At 34.5% G+C, this 19,151-nt stretch overlaps 1 protein-coding gene across 1 annotated transcript in view; it reads left to right on the forward strand.

The window, feature by feature from the left end:
* Positions 1-17,982, forward strand: part of LOC102513235 (dachshund homolog 2) — a 119,697-nt gene extending 101,715 nt beyond the window's left edge. The window contains exons 8-10 of the mRNA XM_032474685.1: positions 572-718; positions 2,587-2,652; positions 17,483-17,982. Of these exons, the coding sequence (XP_032330576.1) occupies positions 572-718; positions 2,587-2,652; positions 17,483-17,532 (263 nt within the window). The 3' untranslated portion in view covers positions 17,533-17,982. The remainder of the gene's footprint in view (positions 1-571; positions 719-2,586; positions 2,653-17,482) is intronic.
* Positions 17,983-19,151: the final 1,169 nt, after the last annotated feature.

The raw sequence follows: 19,151 nt of genomic DNA on the forward strand, positions 1-19,151 counted from the left end.
AAAGTTATTTTCTTTAAAATGTATAGATATAGATATATGGAGAGAGAGTCTGATGATACGTGCATATATTTAAAGAGATATTTGCCATTAAAACTGGTAACATCTCAGAGAATTAGACCCTTGACACTGTAAGTTTTAAAAGGCATATCATTTGTTGCGACTTAATAAATATTTTCAGATTTTTTTTCTATATTTTGAAATATGAATAGCAATAACCTGGTGAATCATAAGAATATTTTTCTTAAGAGATTTATAAAATATTTCATGCACTCATTAAGTTTATGAAGTCAAAGTAGGAAACAATTTTCCGCCACTACTACCACCACCGTGCAAATGCACGTAATATAGAGCATGCTCACTGGAGAGGTGAAAGCAAAAAGAAGTCAGTTGTATGACTGAACACTCTTTGGTTGGGTCTACTGACAATAGGAATCAAAAGAAGCTAATCATATGTTGACTCATACATCTGTACCTCTCTCTGAATCTGTATGTATGGTTTATAATTCATCAAAATGGCAACCTTATTTCCATGGCCACGCCTTTGAAAACTACTTCCCTTTACACATTTTAGCTACCATGCAAAAACGCCTGAAGAAGGAGAAAAAAGCAAAGAGGAAACTACAAGAAGCCTTGGAGTTTGAATCAAAGCGCAGAGAGCAAGTGGAGCAAGCACTTAAGCAAGCCACTACTACTGACAGTGGACTGAGGATGTTAAAAGGTAACGTCTGATTTGGACCTTCATACTCAAGGCACACAAAGCAGAGAGAGAGAGAGAGAGAGTGGGAAGAAGGAGGGAAGGAAGGAAGGAAGGAAGGAATGACGGAAGGAGAGGAGATACTTTGTCCAGAAATAATTAAAAAATCAATTTGAGGCCAAGTGTTTTAGGTCATTAATTAAATCTGTCAAAATAATCCCTATTCTGGGAGATACAAAAAGCCTGGGAATAACAGGAAATCCTGCTGACTTTTGCAGTAGAAGCAGTAATATTGATAACCTCCCTGCAAATAAAATGTAAATATTTTATGTCCATTCATGTTAAAATATGCTGATGTTTGGTGTACTCTATTTTAATGAGCTTTAGGATGCTTGTTCCTTAAACACAGATTGCATCAATGCTGAGAGCTTAAAGAGCACATGGTTGAAAAAAAATATTCTAACTAAATTCCTGGAGCTCCTGTGAGAAGAGGTGCTTCCATTATGAAATTTCTTAATTCCAAACTTTTTCTGATTCCATTTTAAATTATGAAACCCCACAACATAATTTCATCTCAGAGAGCATTTCAAGTTCTTTCCTTGCCCATTAACCACTGGTATATTTAACAGATATGATTGTATGACAAGAATGAGCCTGAGAATTTTATACACACATGTACACATACTCCATGTACACATATGACACACACATGAACTAAAAGGAGGTTGCTTCAGTGTCCTATACTAAGAATGAATAAAGGTCCTACACAAATATTCAACCGTATTTGTACTTTTCCAAAAGTTCAATTCCCTTTTTACTGTGATTGTCTTGGATCATTGTCCTCACAATCAATAGAAATACAGAGCTCGATTCTTAGCTCTTGACAGCCATGCGTCATTGAGACACAGCAGAGAGAAGGTAAAAAATAAGACATGAATATCGTATACAGTGGAACATCTTAGACAGTGGGAGTCAACCATGTGCACGCTTATTATTTGAGGCCCTGAACTTGTAATTCCAAGGAGGTTTAACTTTTTATTTTACATATTTGAAATCCACCTGTATGTGAATTCCATTCCAGAGCCCTGTTCTCTATTATAAAAGAAAAGCAGCTGTTTCTACAGCATGATGGGTAACTTGTATTCAAATCATTTCCTTCTCACATTACTCCTTGATGGCATTGGATGACACACTGATGTCTGTTATGACATTACCCAAGGGTGTCTGAGCAAATGTGTATATACAGAGGTGTCCATATTAAGCTGTGCTTCATGTGGGTGAATAACTTTTACATAATCACATTTCATATTTAAAATTAAAAATAAAACCCCAACTCCTTGTTTCTTTTTCTGAAGTTTTTTTTTTTAATTTTCTGAAACAATTCATGTATCCCTTGGCCCCCGGGGCCAGTACTACATAAAGACCACAGACATAATCTGTGTTTTGGTATTCACGTATGCTTAGCTTCGAGATAATCTCATCATCTATCACATTTTAAAAATGGAAAATATAACATAAGGATGTGGCACTTCTACTTATGCAATTATATTCACCTTTTTCTTATTCTACAGTCAGGGTATGTTACCTGATGATCTGAGGGGGTTTTTATGGACAGATCGTTTTCCGGAATTTGTCCCTGGAGAATAAAATAAATAAAGCAGTATTTACCATATACCTGAAAATATATGACCAACTGTAGAATTCAGCCACGGTTTATAATCCTCCCTCCTACCATTAAGAACATACAGACATACAAAAAACAAAACCTGAAGTGCCACCCAAGGTCTCCTGTTATCTCTAGGACCAAAGCACTGGCTTACTGAGAGTTTTCACTTAAAATGGAATCAGGAAAAACAGAATTGTACCTTAATCTTGAATGTCACTTCTTTCAGACACTGGGATTCCAGATATTGAAGTAGAAAGCAATGGGACTCCCCATGATAGTACTGCTATGCAAGGTATAGTAAACAGCGTGCTTTTCTCTATAACTGCTTAATATGTGACTGACCCCTGGGGGTGGGATGGGGATGAACTCCTATGTTGATACTTTTCATATAGGTAAAATAAGTAAGTTTAACTTTTCTTACTTCATGACAGAGGAAGAAGTCTGCAGTGTTTTGGGGAACTATGTATTTAAGGACTAATAATTTTACATATACAATGTGATCAAATGTCTCATATGTTTCTCTGTTAAAAGGATGTACATTTATGTTAGGCATATTCTAAAAATGCAAAACTGGGGATATAATTTACCTTTCAGAAGGGTACAATAGCATGTGTTTTAAATCTGACTACATTACTGTTTGTAAAAGCCACAGGTACAATAATCATAGCCTATCAATATTTGCAAAGTGTTCTAGGCAGGCTTTTTAAAAAATTAACATTTAAATTCTGATGCTAATTTTAGATGGTTCTAGAAACCAACTCAATGTGAAAGTAAGAGCAGGACTTATGATTCACAATTTGCAGGATTCTCATAACTGCTTAGAGCTTTAAAATATTTTAAAAAATGTTTAGTAGTAAGAAAATAGATAAAACAAATCAATATAAAATCCTACTAGAGTGCAAACACACCTAAAAATAAAAATTGAATTTGACTACTGGAGTTTTTCAGTGTGTTTCTAATGCCATTTTTCCAGCCTCTGTATGCAGATATTTGTTTTCACATTCATGTCTCACTCTAATAAAAAAGTAAAAGCATCTCCATGAGATAACAGTTTCCTTACTTTTAAAAACAGCCATAGATAGGTTACTTGCCGGAAGTGTAACTAACTAATCAGTGCCTTTCTACTGTGTAATGACTGGATCTACTTGAAGGCAACAGAATTGGATGTGAGCAAAAGATCCACGTGGGTTCATCAGTGGCTCATGCTTTAATGTGGCAGCTTCAGAAAATTTAGAAACCCTCATTCATGTAGTTTTGCACATCATCCCTACAAAACCAGGAGTGTCAGAGATCATGGGTCTTCTGGTAATGCTTGATTCTGCTGCAGCTGGGTAGACCTAACTAATGCATTAACTTCACTAGGTGTGAAAGCATGCATATTTAGCTAATTCAGAGAAGATTTTGCTGTTTCTTATCCCTCTTTTGCTTGCCTGCTTTCTTCCCTCAACTTAAAGACTCTGTCTGTGTGAGCAAAGACATTTTGGATGGAACTCAGCGTTTATCCAATCAATTCGCCACGGTAAAATTGATAAATACAGCCTCACTAGTTGTGGCCACCACTAGTTGAGGTTGCCACCACATATCAGCGCCAAGGTGGGGTTGAACAAGCCTGAAGCATTTGATCCCTTTTGAATCTGTGACACACAAATACAGATCCAGGCTTTTAGGATCATTGAGCTTGATTGGGCCCTCCTTTGAATGGGATGTTAAGGTCAGCTTTTGAACTGCAGGAAGTAAAGCAAACATGCCATTAGTGGGTTTGTATCTTTATTATCCTTTAATCCTATACTCTCAATTCATTACTGTTTGTTTAGTTGACATAATGCCTTTAGTTCATAGTCGTAACATCATTCCCAACTTTGAGATAGATAACAAACTTTTAATCTGTCCTAAAGTTAGTTCATTTCCATGCAACAAACAACAGATAACTTATTTGTGGGAGGTCAATTACATGATATAAGTAAAAGGTAGATTCATTCTCTATTTGGTCCCCATTTTTTTTATTTTAATGAAGTCTGGAAAGAACGACTTTTGCATATTAATTTGTGATTATGTGAGGCCACACTTAATATTTGTTTTCACTGAGCATACATTTAATAAGCTCTCCTGTCTTCAGCTAGCTAAACATGAGAGAGTTAGATGCACCTTTAAAAGGATTAAGATGGAACATAGTTAAAGCAAGATTAACTTTTATATATTTTTTTCAAATTTTATATCAAATTGTCTAGCATTTGTGGTTAATATCTTCAATAATGGTAAAACATGGTGAGTTAAAAATTCGTATTGATTGTCTTTTAGGTTATATTAAATAGTGTTCTTGATAAATGTGGTAAAAATAAAAAAGTACACATTCTCACCTCCATTTATCATGGCATTTAAGCAAGGTAAATAATACAATTCCTATCATTATAATTCATAGAAAACTAGAGTGAATGAGTTGTGTCAGTATAATAGTACAATCACAATTTAATATCTAAAAGAAATTATTTCATGAGCAAAAACTGATTTATTCTATTAGCCAAGGGAATAGGTATCTGAAAATATTATCAGAACTAATCTTAAATACAGTTCACCAAATCAATCAATTCAAATAATTACCAAAAAACCCCAATAATATTACTTTTTATTTAAGATACTCAGAATTGAAAGATTACATTTATATGTATCCATGAACTTGAGAAAATGTACAATGCTTGGAAAACATAAAATTCAAGCTTAACCATTATTTTCCCATTCTGCCTAATAATTTTGCTTTTGTGTATTATTTTCTTTTCTTTTGTGACTTATTTTGATACTGTTTTCATCTCTTCCACTTCCTTCAATTATCCATTTGTTAACTTGGAAGATTATTTCCTAGCATTGTTTATGAGGGTCAGTTCATGCATGCCAAGCCAATGCCATTTCCAAAACTCATCTTCATCACAACAAACAATTCCACCATCAGTGAAGTCTTTACCTATTGTCAATAGCTCTGCTGGATAGAAATCTATCGTTCACTTAGTGCTCTTTCTTTGAAATTCAATTAGTTCCACTGTGACATTTCCTTAAGAGAATTTAAGGAGGACTTAGAAGAATGTTGCTTGGCCATCATTAGAAGTAATAAAGTCATATATAGTTTTATGATAATTTGCACATGGCTCTTAGTATAGACAAACTGCCCATGTACTAGGATTCTTTTATATATATATATAAAAGAATATATATATATATATATACATACATATATATTTTATATATATATATATATATATATATATATATATATATATACACACATACACACACTAAATCTCTTCAGCTTAGTTATTTCATGTCTTATTCTTTGAATGAGGTTGTTTGACAGACAGGGTGTCATGCATAGACCACATTCTGATAAAAAGATTTCTGTATCCCTTTCATTTTAGCAGTCTATGATAGCAGCTCCTTCTGAATATTATTAGGTGATCAAAAAATGAATAAACACTCACTGTGATAGCTGTGTCCACTATTGCTGGTGGTGAAGGATATACACTAATATCCTCCCACCCAGATTCCCATAACTCAGTTGGGGGCCTGGAAGACAGCAACCATCTTATCAACCAATCTCCATTTCACATAAAACAAACATACTGGGTGTCATTAAGTGTACCTTCAGATCAATGATTTTTTCAAATGACATTCAAGTACCATTTGCGTAGTGCATTTTTGCTGATAAAAGCAAATTAAATTAGCACAACTACAAGTGCGCTGATAAAAACTAAAACCGAACAGCAGTACCATTAGCTAACAAAGTAATATTTTCTCTTTACTGCGTTCTGCCATTTAGTTATTATCCTATTGGAAATCTAATTATAATCCTTTTACTCCCTAGTCAAACTTCACAGTTTTTGCAAGCTTAGCACTGACAAGTGATTTCATTACATTTGATTGCCCGCGCCCAGATTGACTTAACTTCACTTGGAGACCTAAAAGCCCTCTCAGTTTCTCAGATTCCCTGTTTGCACATTACAGCAACAGCTCCTTTAATTAATTAGCATGAACAGCAGTAACATGAACTGCTGAACAGAAAATAACATCATTTTATGATCGCAGGGAGACTTCTCCTTTTGCATGTTTATACCTTAGTTAACTTTTGTATGACTATATTTCATTGTTAGGGGCTACTGGTACAGGGAATGTTTCTTAAATTTTTTAAAATTGACAGCATCATCTTAATAATTACAATAGATAAAGAAAATCCAGAATATGAAGCTCCTAAATTTTGGAAAACAGATAACAGCCTTCATGAACTGACTTTCTAGTAATAAAATAAAATAATAAAAAAAAGTTCAGATGAGATAACATCATGAAATACAAGGACACAGTGACACATTGCACCCATTTCTGCCACAGCATTTGTTTGGGGAAAAAAATAAAACAGAAAATCCAGGAACTTCTTTTGCAAGACTAATGTCAGTTTCTGTGAATAATTTTCACATTTGCTTTTTTGCCTACGTGCTTGACAATGACACAAGATGGCTTAACACTGGAATATATTTTTCATTGGATACTTTTCCATAGATATGGTGGAATCTTAAATATTTCCCCTTCTGTTTGATACTAACAAACCAGAAGTAGATATTAAATCCAAACTACATGTCAAAAGTAAATCAAAATTTGATGTAAAAGATAAACCTACTAGACTTTTCTTTTTTCTTCTGAACCATTTTTGTTCAGGAAAAAATGTGGGAGCTTATTTAAAGAGTGTTGGGATGGAGGGTATAACCCAGTGGTAGAATGTGTGCTTAGCATGCACAAGGTCCTAGGTTCGACCCCCACTACCTCCATTAGAAAAATAAATAAATAAATAAACCTAATTACCTCCCCAAAGAAAAACAAAAAAATAAAACAAAACAAGCAAAAAGTATAAACTGACCCTTCTAATATATAAAATCCATGATCTCATATATGCAGCACTTGGTGACAATGCCAGTGAAGAATTAAAAGCAAAGTGACTAGCAGACACAGTTTTGAAATCTCTATGTTAAAAAACACATATTTTAAAATAAAATTTAATATACATATATTTATAATATAGAAATTCTAATATATATTTATACTATGAAATATATATGGATCTGTATGTTCTTATCCATTTTTTCAAAATCAGTTTGAACAGTGTCTGTCCTTTGATCTTTGACACATCGTTATCGTCTCTCTTTGCTGCTCACTTGGTAACCTAGAACAACATTCCTCTAAAGAACTTAAGATGCCAGGCCAATATTTATCAAAAACAATTACCCATGGGCTAAAATTGTCATTGCAGATTTTGGTAAAATAGCAATGAAAGTTATGATAGGAGCAAGTAAGGGAACTGAAGAAGAGAAATCACATAATTTCTTGCCATGTATGTGATATGACAAGAAAAACTAAAAGGAGAGCAGATAGAATTTCTCTATAGGCTTTTCTACTGACTCCCACCAGAGTGTGCTCTACATCTTTCTCTAAGGGTTCTATAGACTACTTCCTGCTCTACTGTCATAGCCATTCATTTCTCTCGCATTTGACAACTTGTACTGTGTTGGAAGATATACATGGGCATTCTAATAGTCCCATTTTAAAGTAGCAATGTTCTCTTGTAAAGTAGACGTACATAGCATGTCAGAGATTAGAGGGATTGTGGGAAGTGAGTCCTCTTTCCTTAAATAGTTCCTTTGAGAGTGGGAGACTTTTACTACCCAGAGAAACTTTACTGCAACTGCCATCTTAGAGTGAGAAAAGGCTGTAGCATACACCCCACAGAAAAGATCCTAGCATATTTCTCCAAAGCAGCAACATTTTTTTCCCCTGTAAGTTTCATTAGATGACCTCAGTCTTTTTACTTTCTTCCATAGGAAGTATTTGTATCTCTTATTTTCTTCATCCTCCACAAGATCTTTATTTTAAGAGATTGTTCTTTCCCAGTCCGCATTGTACATGGCAAACTTAATGTTACTTGATAATTTAGGGCCTGGTTTTCATGGGGTAGCTTGCACCACTTACCACTGCATTGTTAACAAGATATTTGCAGTGACTAAAAGGCTGCCATGCCAATTATGATGTTAACATAAAATCTTATCTACAGCTCTAAGACTCACAATTCAGCTACATCTCACTCACATAATAGATGAAATTGTACTTATAAGGATAGCAAGATAGTGAGACTTTCAAGCCAAAATAGGTTGCTCTGCTACTCAGCATTTTGGACTCTACAGGACTAATTCATTAATCAGTAGGTCTTTCTGATTATAATCTAGGAGGGGTTAACTCAACTCTGATAACTGCTTAACTAGTTGCTTTATGCACCATCATTTTTACGTACACAATACAATTTTTTAAGCTTAAGAAACACCTTATCCCACAACCAACCTAGATATACCTGAGGAATATGCAAAAGGAAAGCCTTTCTTGGATTAAAAGTTTAAGTTTTATTTTTCATTTTCACATTTGTGTTTTAATTAAGAAAACAGCATTTTCATAGAAGGCTATAATCATATGCTGCTGTGTCATACCACTTTAAAAAATTAAATTATTACATTGTTGCCACATAAATGTGTGGTGGTTCTATACCAAGATACTTACTATTCTTGAAATGAGGAATTGATAGTCTAAAATAGGAATAGTGCAAAAAAGAAAGGCAATACCTAGTGTTTGTATAACCTGGTGAACTTTGAGCTACTTTTTCTTTTTTGTAGGGGGCGGTTTTAAGTTTTAAAAAAGTTACTTATTGGGTGAGTTAACTGAGACTCCAAAGGATAAATTCAGGCATGGCTGGATCCAGAAACTCAAATAATAAATCCATTCAAGATGTCTCCCTTCCCAATTCCTTCCAGTCTCGGGTCCCTTTGAAGACTTCGATTTTTTTTTAGACTTGGCTAAGTTAATAGATGAAACTGTACTTGTAGGGATAGCACTGTCTTGCTATCCCTATATGCAGTTCCATTGCACAAAATATTGCAAGTCCAGGCTTATTGCTTGCCCTCTCATTGGTAACATATTCCATCAGAAAGAGGATCTTGTCTTTGTGTCATTTTTAACACATACATCATCTAACAGGATTATTCCTATGTAATATTTAATAAAGGTATATTTAACCTCAGTTTTATAAGTAGGGAAACAACCCAAGAGAATTTAATTGACTTGTTGATAATGAGTTCTAAAACATAGGAATTTTAACTCCCTCACCAATTGTTTTCAATCTCAATACATATTGCTAATAGCACTATCAATCCAAATCTGTAAAAATATCTCCTAATTAATTAGCTAGCTAGGCTATTTAACTAGACTTTAATGTCATCCCATGCAAAACAATGCAGCAGGGCTGGGATAGGGGAAGACTTCTCCAGTTAATTAACCAAAAGAGACTAAAACTAACTATAATTTAATAATCGCTTCTGCCTAAAAACTTGCAGAGTTTGGGGTAATACTTAAAATTACACAAATACAATCTCTCTTTTCTATTTAAAACTATGCAGAAAGTTGAAGTAGTAAGAGAAAAAAATTTTCTATTTATGACTAAACACACATCACCCTATCAGAACTAAACCTTAACAGATCTTCAGTTATCTAATTTTAGGCTAGGATTCCTTTCTCTGGGCCATAAAGTTTTGTTGTTGTCGTCGTTGTTGTTGTTCTTGGGAACTTTTTTCTCATTTTTTGATGGCCACTTAGCATTCAATTTTGGAAATTAAAGTGCATTTAAAGGAAAACTTTGTTTAAAATTTTATACAGACCTCCTTGAAATTCCTTAGTCTATTAACCTACCAAATTTATAATTTACTTGTTTAATGTTTCAAAATTAACACTGATAATAATCCACATACTTAAGCTGGAATCTACTTTATCACAGTAATGCAAATGGTTATTTGGACAACATTTTCACCAATTCCTCTAGTAGCTTTGAAAAAAGCATCATTTTTTATAAACATTCTTTTCTGTATTTACCTATTCTTCCATAAATGTTTAAGTTAAAGAAAATAAACACTCTTATTTTCTTTAAAACAGTACAAATGAATGTTACGCTGATCTCAGCACTGATGAGTAACTATTTAAAATGAGTGGGGCAAAACTTGCAACTCAAATCTTACAATCTCCCAGTAACTGCATTTCCACCTGCAATGGGAAATATCGATGTGGTCATTTTTAACATTGCTCAAGTAAACATTTAATGTTTTTCTATTACTTCCATTTTCATTTTCCTCCATATTTTGATTTCATATTATGGTTATGTTGAAATGAGGAACTATAGTGTCTTTCTATCAGTTTAGCATACAAAAGGAAAACACAAATAAATTTGACCTTAACAAAACGTTTTGTAACCTACGTACTTTGGAGGTAGGAGATATGACCCTTGATTTTTTTTAGAATGGCATAGGAATATAAGCAGCTTACCACTTTTTACCATGGCATTCTCTACAACAAGAAGTAGTAAAAGAATATGACATTCCACATATGACATAAGTGCTTAGAATGGCTTAGTGTGGCTCCTAACATAGTCAGCATTCCATGAATACTAGTTTTTATTTATTCGCCTTTTCCTTCCTTTCTCTCCCCTGCTGAACAGTAGAATTCAAATATTTCTAGAGCGCTTAGTGTAGTTCAAAATTTGGACACATGCACTTTTGTTGCCATTTTATAACTGGACTATGGGAGATACAATAAAATAGTGGCAAGAGGACTGGTCTAGTAGTCAGAATTTCTCAGTTACTAACCTTGAGAAATCATTCAACATCTCTCTGCCTTAATTTTTAATAAAATAGTAATAATATTTGCCTAATCTGCATCAATAAGTCAGATCCCTACTCTCTGACAAGTATAAGAAATATCATTATTACTATGCTCTATAAAATACATGCGAAATTAGCATTTGTGTTTGTAAATATAGATTTTAATAGGAGTAAAATATTTGGCATTATAATTGATGTATAAAACCATCTCTAAAACATATGTTCTTCAGTATATGGTTATGGTAAATGTAGTTTTCTATTTTATCCCCATGTGAGAATAGTAATACCCTTGAAAAGGGTATCCATCTCCTTTTTTAAGGGTAGTTCTTATAAGAACTAGAGATTAAATAAAGGGGAATAGGGTATATTAAGGAATTAATTTCCCCAAACAGGGTAAAGTGCAAGTGAGAGAGGTTGATACTCCATTATGATACCATTTGCAAAGAGAAGATGACACGTACTGGTCTTTGTTTTGCTTGAAGTATGTCAGAATTTTTTTAGGGCTAATAAGGCCAAGTGGTTATTATTTTCAATAAACCTTCATTTTTTAGAAAAGGTGCCACATTATAAAAATAAGGACCAGATCCTTCTTAAAAATGAATCTAAAATAATGCTTTTCTCTAGACAAAAAGGAGTCAAATGCTCTATGATTTTATTATCTGCCCCTGTCTTGCAATGGTCTACTTTTCCTGCTCTCTGATTAGAAGCATTTTATTTATATTACTGTACTAATAACTGGACCTCAGACTAACCTCACTACTGTTACTTATCTGATTTGAAAATGGCACATTCTAAATATGTTCCCACAACTGAAGTAGAGTTCATCCAATTAATTGCATATTTAATTTAGATTGAACCTAAGACTGAAGTGGAGCATTAATTGGCACATTTTTTTTCTCTCTCATTCAGGTTAGGAAAACATGACCTTTTAGATATGATCTTACTTGGTGCCAAATAATATAATGCTCATTTGAAAATTAGAAACACATCACTAATTAAGCAACTTAAGGAAAACATAACATTTAATACTTAGCTGGAGAAATCATTTATAAAATATGGCCGTTTGTTCACGAATAAGTGAACTACCCCAAAAGAAAGGTCTGAGAGCTCACAGTATGCCTATGATGAAACCTATTAGTTCTCAAGGAAATCCCCTTGTTTATATAAGTCAATAAGTGGTGAGGAAATACTTGGAAGAAAACATGAGCTCTAGGTAGAAAAATAACTTTTTCTAAACATAATGTAAACCTTCAAAAACATTACAGACAGGTTTCTTGGTAGTTTTGTAAAAAAAAATAAATAGTGAGAAGTTACTTTTAACTAACCATCCTGTTAGGAAAGGAAATCTCATCCTGAAAGGAAATTGCAATCATTAACAAAGATTTTTGATTCAGAGAAAACAGGGTGGATCTTTACTCATGTTTTAGACTGTGAAGGAGGGAAAAAAAAACCTTTCTAAATGCTTATTAAGCTAGTCATGCATTTCACTGCAGGTTGTAAAGCAGTAAAACATGCACAAGGGGCTCATAAGCATATTTTAGAGTTAGGGAATATCATTTACACCATTCTTATATTGTCAATATCACCCCTAGAGAATAAGATTAAGCTTTAAATTACTGTAAATCTACAGTTTTGATCACCTTTGTATAATTTCGTTTTTAATAGAACAAGACTTACACCGATGAATATATGATTAAGGGATAAGCTTAATAAAATAATAGATTTCTTGCACACAGATTTAGTCAAATCTTGAACATATAGAGCATAGCAAAATACTCTAAAGCCAGTTTGTGGTTTTCAGTGAAGTTCATTGAGTAGAATTTGGATTTTCTTTGTTGGAATGAAATTTTGACCAGGTTTTATTGTTTTTTCTGTGCAGCCTGAACACTGATGCCGGAACTTCAACTGATCATAGGCACGAATAGGGTGCTGTAGCAGTTACCTGCTTATCTAGTGTTGTAATTCTTTAAAATTCCTACTCAAATTCTTAAAATACGGAGCCTTCAATTACTATTTGTTTATTACTGATAATTAGAACGTTGCACGTACAGGAAAAATGTGCTAGAGAATGGGCTTCACAAGTTTTTAGGGGATAAACATAATGATGATTGAACATGATACTTTACACTTCTCTAACCCCTTTCTTCCATGGAGTTCATAGTGCTTCATAAACATTATCACATTAATCCACACAGCATCCTAGTGGGGTAAGTAGGTGGAAGAAATTTTAAGACATAGAAGATGCGATTTCTAAATGGTGTGACAGAAATTAAAACACAGGCACACCCACTTTAAGCTGTAATTGCTATGAAATAGCTTTCTCTTTGGCTGACCTGGAATTTAACAGGAATTAATGTGAGGAGGTAATTCATTTGTGCAAATGATCAATATTTGTTATCTTTGCTGTGGAAATCACCTTTTGAAAAGAAACACGTTTCCTGTAGTGTTCTCTGAGGAAATATAGAGAGCTCTAGTTTGTAGATTTTACCATACCTAGTTCTTTCTTTGATCTGTTGATAGTGGAGCAAGTCATTGAATACCTTTCTACTAGCACATTCCTTATCTGTAAAGAAGGCAATGATAAAAACACAGACTCAAGCTACTAAAAATACCCCTTTTATTCTTTTTTGCTCTCTTCCCAGCTCCAATCCTGGTTCCTCTTTATTAAGCTATTAACAAACCAACGGACTGAAAAATCTATACACATAAGAAAGGAGAAAGGCAGAGATGATGGGTCAGTCACATCATGGATATTTTCCACTGCTCGCCCTCCGGTCTAGACATGGCCTGATGCCTAAGATGTTCCAGTGATTAGAACCAAATGGGTCATTTGGCTTGAATTGCCCAGGAAATGGCCTCAGATATTTTTAACTGTTTACTTAATGGAGACCTGGCCATCATCATTATTTTCATGTCTCCTACGAATCTAATAGAGCAGTGTTCCAATGTGGTAAATGGTAGTCCAGTGACCAAAAAGATATATTAATTCTTCTTCTAAAGTACCCTCTTTACACAGAGCAAAAACTAATCCATTATGTTGTTTTTACATCTGCCCTAGAATTAAGTCCTGTTGTGACAGAAGCACCACTCATCCTGTGCAAAAGGCCAACTGAGTTTTTATCCATTCTCCAATAATCAGTTTCCTGTGCCAATGCATGAAATTTCTGCTGGAATGGCCACCTACCCTACACATTTAAAAAATATTACATTAATTCATATCAATGTGACATTCCAGTCATTCCACGCTCTGAAGAACTTTTTTTTTCTAAGGCTTCTGGTGCCCCCTACATATTGTAGAAGGTCGACTTGTGTAGAGTAGATATGTGGCTTTAACCTAATTCAGTGAAATAATGCCAAATTAGAAGTAGTCATGGAGATGGACAAGGCAAAGACACACTTTTAGAATTCTATATCAGATATCTGAATTGAATAACAAAGAGGTGTGACTTCAAAAGACATCCAGAAATCTCTCATTATTTGATAGTCAAACAGCATATATTGAATGATAAGGGAAACTGAACAATATTTTCAAATTAACTAAGTTACCTAAAAATAAACTAATATCTTTTTTTTTCTACAAATAGCTATGATTGACTTTGGTTGAGCTGTAAGGAATCCTCATATGTTTTCTTCTGGCCTTTTCCCGCATATCTGCCTTCTTTATGACACCCGATTTTAGCTTATTCTTTTTCATAAGCTTCAGATACACACCACAGAAGGCAAATCTCATGCTTACCTGAGTTTGGAACAGCCAGATGTGGCCCTTTAAAGATAACTTAACTGATGAGCAGAGGTGCATCTCCCATCTCCCATATGGAGGAGGACACACCAGACTCCCCTGGCATGGGGTATGCCCATGTTAGGCAGTGCTGTGCTAAGGGAAGGACTGTGTGGGTCCTTCGCTTTTATTTTTAAAATGGTCACCTTTGTGTGTATCAAATTCCCCATTTTACTTATCTGATAAATCTTAAAGCAATAAAATCTGTCAGCTCTCCCCAAATGTCAGTGTGTGTCACTCCTCGTAAGTTCCCAAGCTCCCTAACATTCCTCTGGAGAGGCCTTGTTCATTGCTCTTCCTGATCTTTAATATTGTTTACATCCAGAATGCATATTAGATCATCTGTGTTTGGAGCTCAAGTACAGACCCTTTTAAAAACATGAAACATTCAATTACTAATTAGCTGTTTCCTGTTCCTAATGAAGTGAGCATGCTGGGTTTGGATTAAAATTCAGTGACTGCTCTCCTCTGTTTATGGTTCCAGATGTTTGTGTTTTATCTAGGAGTTTACTTTGACAGCTACTACTAAATGATAAATCACTCATATTATAGCTGAAATGCATTTTGAAATTGAAATGTGGCAACTTTGAGATTGCTCCAAGGATCTGTGTCAGTTAGCAGGTCAATATTGGCTCCTTCCTTAGGATCACTCAGTATTGGCACATGTAAAGCAGTAACAGAATCTGTGTCAACATTATACAGCATGCTACACAAGAGTCTATTTTGCTACTATCCTCTAAATCAGGAGAAAAAAAATTTACTACTATGAAATCTCAACTTACTGTATTCTAAGTAGAAAAAATGCTACAAATACTATCTTCTTACTGGCCTAGTTTTTCTGTGGATTTCTGAGCTGATGTGGAAACGGTTCCTGATAGGCCTTAAAAATTGGCACATTTAATGAAGGGTGTGGGCAAAGATGTTTGTCTTTTTTAATAAAGACAAAAATTAAATATAATGAAGGAGGGAGATTTTTCAGAAACTGCCTTTTTCTAAAGGACAAATAGTGATTGCTTTTTTGCCATTTGTTACTATGTTTATGGACCTTTCTCACAGGATATTATTTTGTTTTACCATTGCTTTCAAATTTGTAATGGTCACAATTTGTACTGCATGATTTAAGTTTTAACTATATTGTATAAATTTTCAACTCTGGTAAAATGACTGTCTGCCATTTGATGTTGAAGAGCTTTCCTTTGCATTTATGCTATATTTACAGCGGATGAGATAGACTGGAAAACTGAGCCACTACCTGGTGAATTTGATCAGAATAAATATTCTCAGGGGAGAGGGTATAGCTCAGTGGTAGAGCACGTGCTTAGCATGCACTAAGTCATGGGTTCAATCCCTAGTACCTCCAATAAATCTAATGCCTCCCCCACTAAAAACCAGAACAAATATTCTCAGACACCACAAAGAAGTCTGAGTAATTCTCTGGGATGACAGACTATTAGACAGATTCCAAAAATTTAAGCTTTGTTTTCTTCTTCCCTGAAAAAGTTCAGATGACTTCCATGGGCTTTTAGGCAAAATGCCTGGTTGCTTGCTAATAAAGTCTGACCCTCCAGATAGTCTGACTGACATAGAATTAAATTGTTTTATTCTTCAATTACCTTACAACATCTTTATTTTTGGCTCTGAATATTATCTGGAAAACTCCACTGATTTGCCACGATATCTCTGACAAAGAAAAAGTAAATATTCTGAAGATTTTATATAGTAAAAGGGCATATTTTCCTGCTGACAATGCTAAGCTTTGACTAGACTGATTTAATGTTTTAGACTAGGCATATCAGTCCAACAATGATAATGTACTCTCCTTTATATGTGAAGATGATGCATTTGACTCACAAACATAGTCTTAAAGTGTTTCTTAGGATGGGGTGATGGATTTGTACCAATCATCTACACTTTCTTCCCTTGTTCTGCTTTTGTCCCCAAAAGCCAATTTTTATGAGGTAGCTGGATAGAGACTTGGGCTATGGAAAAGAGGAAGGTTAGACAAAAAGACGTGGAATTGTTTTTTTGAAAGTTGTTTCTGACTATAATTTTTACCAACACCATCAAATATTTTCTAACTCTAGGATGGTATGAACTCTTCTGATTACCAGCATTTAAATCGATATAGGTTTGACTAAACACTGTGGTTAAAATGATATTCAGAACTTGTCTCACTTCATGCAGTATACACAGTCTCAAAGTTAACCTGAGTAGAGAAAACAAAATATTTCATCAAAGCTGTCATCACCTTAGTTCATAACCAGACATCCCCTTTCCCCTGTTTCAGTATACCACAGGGATCTCAAACACACGATTCTGTACAAAAGGAAAAATAACACAGGTAACTATAGACATCATAGTTTATGAAATGAGTCTTCCCAGTCTTTGATGGAAAGAAGTGCTATGGAAAGAAGAACGGAAGCTGTAGCATGCAACTTGAAGGATCTTGGAAAACTGACACAGGAACATAGAGAAATGTTGAGAAATTTTAAATTTTACCAATATTAAATCAAGCCTGTTACAACAAATCATTTAAGGGCCTGAAGATAGAAGTTTAGTATTTTTAAGCACGTGTTAGAATTATTCCTCAGAAAAACTAACTTGTTTTCTTTCTTTTAAAGGAGGTAACTATTACTGTTTAGCAATGGCACAACAGTTTTATTCGGCCTGAAAGGTCCTCGCTGGCTTTACATAAATGAAGATGCTTGTGATTCCAGTTTATCTCTGAAACTATTCAACATGGAGTTATTTCAATTGTGTTTATCAGCAAAGCTTTGTTTACTGAAGCAGCTATTCAATCTCTATTACATTAAAAAAAAAAGGAACATGTGTACATTTTAAAAGCAATGATGTAAACTTTGTTTTTGCATTGATGATTGACTGGTTTAAGAATATGAGCTAAACCCTCATGGCTAAAGTAACTTGACCATATTTGATGCTTTTCTATGCTCACTTCAGCTTGGCTTTTTGTCTCTTAAGAAAAAAAATGCGGTAGTGTGTTAGAGATTAGAAACATATGTATGGTTTCTCTGTTCTACCATATATTAAGTTAAAGTACACTTTCTTTGTTAAAAATGTACTTGCTAAATTTCAGTAAAATAAAAGCATTTTGACTTTGTCAACTGTACTGAGTTTTTATGTTAAAATTGTCAACTGCCATTATTGAAGTAGAGTCATAGTGCAAATAAAAATATAGGAACTAGGAAGATGTTTGCAAAGTTTCCTCAGGTTTGGTTATTTCTAAACAAATAGGACCATACATCTTACTTCATTTCACCTATTTAAACAGGCCAATATTCTTGTCTCCAATTGCTCTTATTGAATCACACCAGATTGCCTTTTCCTGGATATGTGTGCTTAAGTAAACCTGCTTCCAGGAGGAAGGATTGTTTTAGGAAGCAGGAAGAGTGTGGTGAATCAAGAACTGGAAAATATTTTCTGATTATCTATTATTTCTAAAAAGTTTCTTCCACTTTCACTGGAGAAAAAAAAACAAAGAGCATACATCTATTCAGATCCAAAGAAATTCCAGGTCTCCCTGTAGATCCAAATATTCTTTGTATGCTAATGAAAAACCAAGGCAACCAAAAAGCCTAATGATAAACCAAAACTATAGTCCTGCCTTATAGTTTATCTAATCTGTCTTCACCTTCTCCTTGGATCATTTCCACTAAAATCCTGGGGCTCACCCACTTCTGGATCACTAAGGAACCCTCAGTTTTTTCCTGTATACTGCCACTTACACTCCTCACCCTTTCTTGTAAAAGGTGTGTTACAGATCCCACAGTGCTTCTAACTGAACAGCCAAAGTTTCTAGGTCTTCTAGTTGGGAATCAGGTTGCTTACTTCCACAAATATTTCCTCTCCCTGTCACTTCATCACCATCCTCATTTATAGAATTTTTAAGAATCCTGAAAAGACTACAAGCTCTTCCTCTGCTCTAGAGGAGAAAGAGCACAAAGGATTTTTGTTGGTTAAGCAGGACTGCTCTGGTAGTATGCCCTACCCTCTCCATAACACAATAAGCAGGTACCAAATACTTAATTCTGTAATATTCAGGGTTTCATTATTTAAAGCTTCATGTAATGACCAGAGGAAGTCTGTGCCATGAGCTGCCCATCTCTCAGGGATCCAGGTGCCCAATACTGTCTGTGGTTTAGCCTCATTTGGTCAGCAGTTATACACAATGGCTTAACATTGATGGGGGTGATTTGTTTCTGGGTTGGGTAGATGACCGTGACTTATTTGGAAGTGGAGCAACTTTACGAATCTCTTGGTTATTTGGAGCCC

The sequence above is a fragment of the Camelus ferus genome, chromosome X, assembly GCF_009834535.1.
Source record: "Camelus ferus isolate YT-003-E chromosome X, BCGSAC_Cfer_1.0, whole genome shotgun sequence".
NCBI classification, from domain to species: domain Eukaryota; kingdom Metazoa; phylum Chordata; class Mammalia; order Artiodactyla; family Camelidae; genus Camelus; species Camelus ferus.